General features: G+C 34.5%; 1 protein-coding gene and 1 pseudogene across 10 annotated transcripts in view; both read left to right on the top strand.

Annotated features, from left to right (window-relative positions):
- The window catches only part of ZNF518A (zinc finger protein 518A), a 29,087-nt gene extending 19,057 nt beyond the window's left edge, over positions 1–10,030 (top strand). For all 10 annotated transcript variants that reach the window (XM_027596026.2, XM_027596035.2, XM_027596032.2 and 7 more), the window contains 3 exons: positions 1,983–2,032; positions 2,581–2,704; positions 2,845–10,030. In XM_027596026.2, coding sequence (XP_027451827.1) covers positions 2,969–7,447 — 4,479 coding nt within the window. In that variant the 5' untranslated portion in view covers positions 1,983–2,032; positions 2,581–2,704; positions 2,845–2,968 and the 3' untranslated portion in view covers positions 7,448–10,030. The remainder of the gene's footprint in view (positions 1–1,982; positions 2,033–2,580; positions 2,705–2,844) is intronic.
- On the top strand, positions 1,011–1,111 carry LOC113923966 (annotated as a pseudogene).
- Positions 10,031–11,184: the final 1,154 nt, after the last annotated feature.

The following is an 11,184-nucleotide window of genomic DNA, read 5'->3' on the forward strand; positions in this document are numbered from 1 at the left end:
TAACAAACCCCAAACTACCAATACAAACTCCCCTAATACTGTATTGTACATGCCATTCATTAAATGTAAAAAATACTGATGTTCAATATTAATTATTTAGCAGTTACCAAACTTAAGTAAAAGCTAAGTGGAGTTCTTAGTAAGGTCCCTTTTATTAACATTGTTTTGCCTGTGTTGAAAGGACATGCACTTTAATGGGTGACCTTTGTGACATCTGTTTTGGCTGCCATGCATCCTGCTTAATTATTTTCTATTCTTCATGTCCTGGAAGGGTGAGGTTGCTGAATGGTCAACTCTGAATAAGCAGTGTATTAATGTATATGTCCTACCTCTCTCCTTCAGATTGTAAGCTGTGGTTTTGAATCTTTCCACAGCACCCATCAAAATGCCTCACATTCATAGTAGGCATTTATTAGTGTTAGTTGATTGAGTTATTTAAAATTCTATTTTTATACTGGTCGTCAGACTCTGGGGTATGTGTTATAAGAAAAATTTTAAATTGTGTAGATATTTTGAAATGGAATTGATATTTAAAAATAGTATCAATCTATTTTTAGCATTACACATATATTTTTGAACACATGTAATATTACTACAAGAAGCAATTTCCCTTTTGTAATAAAACCCATGATATAGTTTCTTGATTATGTGTATAATAGAAAGGCTTGAGTATGGTTAATCCAGAATGACCACAATATGGTATTCAGGCAAATAGAGAACCTTTATAGCTGTGCTTAAAAGTTTCACCTCTTTGAACCTCACCCTCAGATTCTGGTATGGTGAAATCTCCATCGGTGATTATAATACAGAATGTGACACTCTGTAGGGAATCTTCTTAGTTGGTGTGGAATATCCACCAGGTGTCATTGAACTTTATTCTAGCCATTTATTTAGTTTTTCTTACTTTTGAAGAAAAAGTATTTACATTTTGCTTTACATAATATAGTAAAACATTTTAAGTAAAAATTTTAATATTTTACTGAATTAAACATAGTATGTAAAACCAGTGCGTGCTTCGGCAGCACATATACTAAAATTGGAACAATACAGAGATTAACATGGCCCCTGTGCAAAGGATTACACGCAAATTTGTGACGCATTCCATATTTTGTGCAGTTCCTGAGCATCCTACCACCCTTTGCAGATGAACTCTGAAGAAATGATATGAGTCAGAGCACAGTGTGTGGCACTGAATAATGAAATTGTGATTTTTCACTACTAAAAAAAATTTTCAGTAAACTGGTACCCTGCTAATGAATTCATTATCAGTTTAGCATATATGTACTTAAAGACTACTAAAGGAATGTGTTTTTTAGACCCAACCGAAATTACTGAGTGTGAGAGAGATTAAAAGTCTCTTAATACGTAATTTAACTTTTAATTGTATTCCCTTAATAAAGGATTTCTGAAATAGTAAAGTATCTATTTACTTAGATTCATTGAAATTTATTTTTTTCAAGTTTTTATTTATTTAAGTAATCTCCTCTGCCCAACGTGGGGCTAGAACTGAAAACCCAAGATCAGGAGTCACATGCTCTACCAGCTGAGCTAGCCGGGTGTCCCTAGATTAATTGAAATTTAAAGCTGAGACCTTTGACTGGACATTATAGATGAAGTTCAATGTGATTTATACTTTATTTTCTTTAGCTTATCTAATTTTGTTTATTATTCATACATACATATTTAAGATCACAAAAGTAAGAAAACATAATTCCTCTAATACACATTTTGATATTTTACTGAACCTTCAGTACTCAGATTCCAATCTTAGTAATATATTATCACATCTTATTACTTCACTATTTTTTGTTCCTTTGCAGTTTAACTCATAATGTGTCATTTCATGGTCATCACATACAGTAATGATAGCTACAATTTATATAGCACTGTACAGGATACTGTTCATATGTTTTCTCATTTAATCTTTACAATAACCCTGTGAAAGGTAGGGAAAGTACTAATTTTTCTTTTTCACTTTATAGATGAAGAAACGAAGACAGAGATTGAGACTTGTCTAGAGTAACACAAACCAGTAAGTGTTGGAATTGATGGTGGCAGATAGTAATGGGTGCATTCTCATATGCCAGGAGCTTTCCTTACTGCCTTCTGCCTGAGTTCTAGGGACAAAAAGCCAAATAGCCAAAAGGTTGGGGACCAAAAAGGTAGTAGGTAGACTTTAACAGTACCCCAGCAAAATGTGCTATTCCTTTTCATTTCTTTTTTCTTTTTTTTCTTTTTACTTAGTAATGATAACTTGAAAGAGCAGATAATGTTTTCTGTTATTGTTGTTGTTAGATAAATGAAACTTATATTTTAAATATAAATTATCTCTGAAGCACTAAGGAAATAGAAAAACTGGAGAGAAGCCTGTTGAATTTCTTACAAGGTAATAGCCAGAGGGTCAGCTAAGGAGATGAGGAAGTTAATAGTTCATGTGTGTAATTGGAGACGTGTGTAATTGGAACTTAAATTTTATGGTTCTCATTGAGATTTTGTAAATCCTGCTTAAATATTGTAATATCAACTTAGTATAAAAATCTTAGAGCTTAAGGGTACTTACCCAATTGTGGTTTTCTTTAGATGACAAAACTGAGGTTCAGAGAAGTTGAAGCTTGTCCAGTGTCACAGAGCAGAGCTGGAAGTAAAACTTGTATTTCCTGACTTCCAGATTAGTATTATTTCTGCATCAAGCTATTACTTCTTGGTAAGCTGTTCTTAAAATACTTAACTGATCTTTTATATCTTTTATGGATGTGTTTGATCAACATTCCTATTTTGTATCAAAATGAACTTTAAAATATGAAATTTACTGATACGAAAATTCAATTCTTTGTTTGATTTTAGGTGAGTTAATGTTGGAAAAATTCTGGTATTTTGAAGATGTCTCGGCACAGTATTGTTTCCTGTTTAAATTACAAGTAACTTCAGTTTTTAGAGAAAAAAGAAGTTGGGATTTTTTTGTAAAATCATGCCATCTGAACAGAAACCGTTATTTTTTGATGAAAAACAAACTACTTTAAGAAAAGATTATAATGTGAAAAATGAGATAGTAGATACTATCAGATCAGTACCTAGACCAAAAATTTCAGAAAGTAGTTTTCATTATGAACTAAAAAATGTGAAAATTGATTTGCCGAAGATAAATATTCCAAATGAAGTCTCTTTGAAACATGAAGTTGACAAATACAGAAAATTATTTCAGCGTCAACCACAGACTGCAAGAAAATCTATCCATGTAAAGACTGTAAGCTGTGTAGAGGAGTGTATGTTGCTCCATAAGTCTGAGAGAGTTGAAGAAGAGGGTTTAAAAATGTCTGCAAAAATACTGAATTTCAACTGTTTAAAATGCCGAGATAGCACTCGATATAGTCCAAATGATTTGCAGAAACACTTTCAAATGTGGCACCATGGTGAATTACCTTCATATCCTTGTGAAATGTGCAGTTTTTCAGCAAATGACTTCCAGATATTTAAACAACACAGACGGACACATAGAAGCACTTTAGTAAAATGTGACATTTGTAACAATGAGAGTGTATATACTTTATTAGACTTGACAAAACATTTTGCATCCACACATTGTGTAAATGGTAGTTTTCAATGTGAAAAGTGCAAATTCTCCACCCAGGATGTTGGCACATTTGTTCAACACATTCATAGACATAATGAAATCCATTATAAATGTGGTAAGTGCCATCATGTATGTTTTACCAAAGGAGAGCTTCAGAAGCACCTTCATGTTCATTCTGGTACATTTCCCTTCACTTGTCAATATTGTAGCTATGGTGCCACTAGGAGAGAGCACCTGGTAAGACATGTTATAACTTTGCACAAAGAACACTTATATGCGAAAGAAAAACTGGAAAAAGACAAATATGAAAAGAGGATGGCAAAGACTTCAGCAGGACTTAAGCTGATACTGAAAAGATACAGAATAGATGCATCAAGGAAGACGTTCTGGAAACGCAAGAAGATCAACAATGGAAGTGACAGGAGTATAGAAAAAAACACTCAAGTGCTTAAAAAAGTGAACAAAACACAGGCTAAATCTGAAGACCAGAGCCATCTTGTTCAAGAGCATTTAAATGAAGAAAAGGATGAAAGACCACACGGTGAGAATAATGATAAACCTGCTGAGTCAGAGTCAGAAAAGCCAACTCTTCTGTCCACTGGGGAATGTAATAGAGCTGAAGAGGGATCAAATTCTACTCTAGGTTTCTTGAAGACTGCTGTACAAGGACCTACAGTGTTAATGGTGAAAAATAATAGAATAACAATTCCTGCTAACTACAGTGCTGATTTTATGGGATTTAAGATGGTGGATGGAAAACAACATATTGTAATAAAATTGTTACCTACCAATAAGCAGAATTTATATTTACCAGGCTCACAGTCAGATGCTGCAAAGGACAGTACTGCCAATTTGCAGCCCCAGACTCTGGACACTCCTGGATTTTTAGCAGGAGTAACAGCTGAATTAAGTGACACAGTTTACATGAAAGCAACTACTCCATTTTCATGTTCATCTCCTATACTTTCAGGGAAAGTAACATCAGAAAAAGAAATGGCTTTGCTATCTCAAACAAGTAATATGCTTCAGACAGTGGATGATGAAAAAAATGTGTCTTCTTTGTCAGCATCAGAATTGGTTTCAGCATCAGTGAATTTGACCACAAAAGTTGAAACAAAAGATAATATTGACCTATGGGGAAGTTATATTACTCAGAGTCACCCTGAGATATCAGGTGCTACCATTAAAAGTCCAGATAAAGTCAACTCTACTACCAAACAAAATGCATACAACAGTGGAGATATGCATAACTATTGCATTAATTATGTCAACTCTGAGTTACCTGTTGAATCTTCCAACCAAGGATCATTGCCCTTTCATAATTACTCAAAAGTAAATAATTCTAGTAAACGTCGTAGGTTTTCAGGAACAGGAATGTGTGAAAACCCTCAAAAAGAACCTTCATCAAGCAAGACAGTTGTTCAACAACCAATAAGTGAATCAGTTTTATCACTGGTGAGGAAGGAGAGCTCAAATCCAGATAGCATGTTAGCATCTATTAGCCTTTTAAATACTAAAGATGGAACTTTAAAAATGCAAACCGAAATTGAAGAACAGTGTGTTTTAGAAAAAGGAGAAAACATTGATGGACAGAACTTATACACTAATGAAAATCAGAATTTAGAGAGCATGACTGAGAAATCTAAGTGGGATGACATTTCTAATGTTGAGTCACCTATGATGCCTAGAATCACATCTGTTTTCTCTCTCCAGAGTAAACAGGCATCAGAATTTTTGCCACCTGAAGTAAACCAGTTACTTCAGGATGGATTAAAAACAAAATCTGAGGTAAAACAAGACTCTAGTAATAGTAACACTCCTGATAAAGGCCTCCCACTTCATTGTGACCAGTCATTTCAAAAACTTGAGGGAGAAGGCAAAATAATTGAATCTTCAAAAGACTTCAAAGTACAAGGCATCTTCCCAATCCCATCTGGTGGTATAGGGATTAATGTGCCTACAAATGATCAGAATTTAAAATTTAGTGGAAAAGAAAAACAAAATCTGTCAATATCACAAGATGTGAGAGATTCAGAAAAGACACCTAGAATTTCAGGTATTGGCACATTACTTAAGACTCAGTCAGATGCAATAATAACACAGCAGCTCGTAAAAGATAAACTACGAGCCACTACACAAAATTTAGGTTCTTTATATAGACAGAGTCCACTTCTGAATTCAGAACCAAAAAAGGCTATATTTGTTCAGACTCCAAAAGGCTTTTTTGTACCATTGCACATTGCTAACAAGCCTGGATTACATGTTGTTTCAGGAAGACCACTTCCATTGGTTAATACACAAGGTGTACCTGCTTCTCTTCTTTTAAACAAGAAACCTGGGATGATTTTAACATTTAATAATGGGAAACTTGAAGGTATTTCCACTGTCAAAATTGAGAGTGCTCAGGCTTGTGGAACTACAGCTAAGGAGCCCTGCAGAACACCTTTTTTAAAGGTAGAACCAAACAGTAATTGTCTGACACCTGCACTTTGTTCCAGCATTGGCAGTTGTTTGAGCATGAAAAGTAGCTCAGAAAATACTTTGCCATTAAAAGGCCCTTACATTATCAAAACATCAGCAAATTCTTCAGTGAAAGCTGTTCCTACTCCTAATACAGTATCTGAGCATCAGGGCACCAAGTTGAATAACTTGGACTCAGTAAAACAGCAGAATGAGATTTTTCCAAAACCACCTCTTTATACCCTCTTGCCTGATGGCAAACAAGCTGTTTTTTTAAAGTGTGTGATGCCAAATAAGACTGAGCTGCTTAAGCCTAAATTAGTCCAAAATAGTACGTATTATCAAAACATACAGCCAAAGAAACCTGAAGGAACACCACAAAAAATACTGCTGAAAATTTTTAACCCTGTTTTAAATGTGACTGCTGCTAACAATCTGTCTGTAAGCACCTCTGCATCCTCATTGCAGAAAGACAAGGTACCATCTAATCAGACTACAGGAGGAGAGCAGAGAGAGCCAGAATCTTCTAGAGATGCCTTACCCTTCTTACTAGATGATATGATGCCAGCAAATGAAATTGTGATAACTTCTACTGCAACATGCCCAGAATCTTCTGAGGAACCAGTGTGTTTCACTGACCGTTCAGACACCAGGGTATTAAGGTGTAAAACAAATTGTACAATTGAGAGAAGCTTCAATAGAAAAAAGACTTCGAAAAAAAATTTTTCAAGAATTAAAACTCATGTAAGAAGTAAAGATTCTGAAACTGCCTTTGTATCTAGAAACAGAAACTGTAAACGAAAGTGTAGGGATAGTTATGAAGAACCTCCAAGAAAAAAAGCAACATTACATAGAAAGTGTAAAGAAAAGTCTAAACCTGAAGATGCCCGTGAATCGTTTGATTTTAGCAGACCAAGGCTTTCAAAAGATTCAGTCAGAACTTTGCGGCTTTTCCCCTTTAGTTCCAAACAGCTTGTGAAATGTCCTAGGAGAAACCAACCAGTTGTAGTTTTGAATCATCCTGATGCAGATGCACCAGAAGTAGTAAGTGTAATGAAAACTATTGCTAAATTTAATGGACGTGTACTTAAGGTTTCATTGTCAAAAAGAACTATCAGTGCTTTACTGAAGCCAGTTTGTGATAATGCCCCCAAAACAATTTATGGTGATTTTTCCAAAAGACATAAAACATTGAAACCTGTTAGTTCTGTGAAAGAAAGATTTGTGCTAAAATTAACACTCAAAAAGACAAGCAAAAACAATTACCAGATTGTGAAAACTACCTCTGAAAATGTCCTGAAAGCTAAATTTAACTGTTGGTTTTGTGGTAGAGTATTTGACAATCAGGATGCTTGGGCTGGTCATGGGCAGAGACATTTGATGGAGGCAACTCGTGATTGGAATATGTTAGAATAATTTACTGTAGTTACCAAGGAAAAGAAATGTAAAATTATCTTAGAAGAAAACATGGGTTGGATTACCTTAAGGCAGACATTTTCTACTTCAGTATAGTACCTAAAATTGAACATCTGAAAGTTGGTTATATTTCCATGGGAGACAAAGTTTTATGTGTGATACTTGAAAATGCTATCACTGCACACATAAGTTTTGCAAGAAACTAATTGCAGCACAGATGTATCATTTAATTTTTTAAAATGTGTTCTTGGGAAGTTAGGGCTAAAGAAAATTTTGATAAAAGTTTTCCCAATTTAGTTATATAGTGACTCTTAGTAGAGGGTAATGGCTGACAGCTCCATTCCCTCTCTTCTTCCACCAGCCTTATGAATCTGGTAAGTGTAGCTCCTCTGAAGATGGAGAGCTCTTTCACCATGGAGCTGAAGGAGTTTCTCATATGTGAAGATACACTAAGAGCTTGAGTAAAGAACTTAACTTTACATCTGCTAAATATAGTTATTTGAAGGGTGTTAGGCTCCTCTGAGAGTACATTTAACTACAGTTGCACCTCATGATGCTTGAAAAAGAGTTTTTCACAAGTAAATTTTTTTTCTCTTATGCTGTGTCCCATATCAGGAATTGGAATACCTTCCCGAGGTGATTTTCTTTTACTAGATGGCTATGTCAAGCATTGCAGTAGATGGGCAGCCTGAAAAGAATTAAACTCTCTTGGTCCAGTTTAAAGTCTGATTAAAGAACTTGAACATTTTTCTGAATTTGATGATAATCTCCAGTGATTCTCTTGCACAGAACTATGCTCATTAAATTGTTAGTACCCCATAAATCAAATGGCCAATATTTATCTTGGTTTCCATCCATTTGAAAAGTGGAACATAGAAGCACTTCCATGGGAATGTCTTTTCTTTGAAAATTAAGAATCACTCTATAGGAACAATATTTTGAAGTAAGATTAGCAAAGCAAATCAGATTTTTGCTGTTTAATTACTATTAGGTGTCTGACCATGTACACATTGGAACAAACTATTTTTGTTAGCACCTTTTCAGTTTCACTGACAACCCAAAGCAGATTATTTTACTGATTGTTGGCAGTTGAAATGAAGAAGCATTAGTAGTGGACTCAGTGGCAGGGCATAAAACTTTCAGGACCGATTCCTAGGGGATATACCCAGCAGGTAGAGTTTTAAAATGGGTATTTTCATGATGACAACAGAATCGACTGAAACTTCACCATGTAAGTTTGGATCAAATTTTGTTGGATTATTGGATAATGGAGTTCTTGTATTACAAATTACTGTATAATTTTTGTTACATTGTTACTACAAGTGTTAAAACATTTTCATTGAAAACTTCAGGGCTTCTTTTCTGTATATAAGAAAGAATTTAAACCTGTACATATTTTTGTACCTTTCAGTTTGTTATGTAAATTTTGCACAGAAGATTTTTGACAAAAAGTTTATTTTCTTTCAATTTAGTTCTGTGCATGCACTAATAAAACTGGTTGTTTAATTTAAAAGGAATATGTAAGACTTTACCCATGTATTTTCTTGGTTTTTATTTTAGATGTAGAATTTTTTTTTTTTGGGTAAATTCATTTTTCAGGGATTGAACACTATTGTTAGCAAGTGCCTAAAAGATGTGAAACAGTTTACATATGTCAACTGTAACAGTAGGTCCCAAATGGGCCCATTCCCCAAAAGTTTTATTTTAAAGAAAGCCATACATAGATGCTTCAAGCTATCTTGCTATGCACATTATACATGTACTTTTTTGTGCAGTTTGTCTACTTTCCTAGTGAAGTATTTTTTGTATAAAACCTGTTACAATTGTGTTTCTTAAATTGAGCCTAAGAGAATGGAGTTGATTGGAAATATACAGTATATATTAATAATGTATAAGGTGTTTAAAGAATGGTAAGCAATGTTAATTTCTGTAATGAACCTTTTCTTCAATTAAATTTATCTTAAGTTTGTGTTTACACAGTAATTTTTTTACTGTACTAAAATCAAATGGGAATTTTATTCTAATGGGAAATATTTATATTTCAAAGATGTTTTTTCTTTAAATGCTAGGGAACTATGTAAAGTGTGGGTTTTTTCCCCCCAAAATCATAGGTAAAATTTTGAAATTTTGAGAAGGGTAACATTTATCATGAAGTTATTGTAGTTATGCTGATAAGGAAAGTCATAGGTTAATGCTCTTTAGTACCCTAACAGCAATAAAATTGAACTGCTCTGCTTTGATGGGTAGATTTATTATAATCCCTTGCCTTCCACGAATAGAGGAGAGAGAGAAGCAGCAATCTTGCCAATGTTTGCAGCATTATAAAAATACATTTCAGAATAGCCATACCAGTAAAAATATATTTAATGTTGTGATACATACCTTTTGACTTAAAGTTTTAAAAGCCATTTTAAAAAGCTTCATGCCCCAGGTACTCTGGTTAGTACCTTTTCTGATTTGTTAGGTTATTCTAAAGAAGGCAAACTTGCTTTGGAGCCTCTTTATTGCCATAGTGAAAAATCCAGAACCAAAACCCTCCATCCTTTTTTTTCCTCCTGGCTGAAACTGGTTTAAAGATGGTTCTCTAAAATAAGAGTATGCAGGGCGCCTGAGTGGCTCAATTGGTTAAGCGACTGCCTTCGGCTCAGGTCATGATCCTGGAGTCCCAGGATCGAGTCCCGCATCGGGCTCCCTGCTCAGCAGGGAGTCTGCTTCTCCCTCTGACCCTCTTCCCTCTTGTGCTGTCTATCTCTCATTCTTTCTCTCTCAAATAAATAAAAATCTAAAAAAATAAAATAAAATACGAGTATGCAGTAGTTTGAGGTTGTTACTACAACTGGAAGAGTTTTATTTTTGCAATCCAACTTTTGGTCAGGAATGTGTTTTCATTTTTTCATATTTGTCCACCTCCATTGGAAATGGGCCTCTATTTGGCTTTCAATTAAATAATTTTTATTTTTATTTTTTTTAATTTTATTTATTTGAGAGAGAGAGAGTGAGAGAGAGCATGAGAGGGGAGAGGGTCAGAGAGAGAAGCAGACTCTCCACTGAGCAGGGAGCCCGATGTGGGACTCGATCCTGGGACTCCAGGATCATGACCTGGGCTGAAGGCAGTCGCTTAACCAACTGAGCCACCCAGGCACCCTCAATTAAATAATTTTTAAAAAAACCTTTCTGTCTTACTAAGCACTCAGTAGATTGAAATGTAATACATATTTTTTTAATGAAAAATTGTGATTTTGTTAAGGGGTCAGTAAAGTTTATCAGTAAAGAGTAAGTTAAGTTAGTAAATAACTTAGGCTTTCTAGGCCATTTAGTCTCTGTCATAACATCTTAATTTTGTCATAATGCAGAAGCAGCCCTAGACAGTACATAAATCAATGAGTATGCATATGTTCTAATAAAACTTCATTTAAAGAAATGAGCCATGGGCTGAATTTGGCCCAACACATTGTTTACTAACCCTTGGTTTAGTTCTCTCAAAGGTCTCCTCTTAGAATGGGATTTTTTAAATTAAAAACAAGTTTGATACAGTTTTTTTTGTGATGTATAACAGCTGTATAAAACAAAGTATAAAAACTAAAATAGGCATGTAAGTTACCAGTGTAGATGTGTTTAAAAGTGAAGAGAATGTAAATGTAATGAAAAGGATTAGTGGGTCAAGTAGATGGGTCATTTGTGTGCAAAGGATAATGCATCTTACGGAGGGATTAAAAGTGAAACAGGTGCTGTGGGAA

Source organism: Zalophus californianus, chromosome 15 (assembly GCF_009762305.2).
Source record: "Zalophus californianus isolate mZalCal1 chromosome 15, mZalCal1.pri.v2, whole genome shotgun sequence".
Lineage (NCBI taxonomy): Eukaryota > Metazoa > Chordata > Mammalia > Carnivora > Otariidae > Zalophus > Zalophus californianus.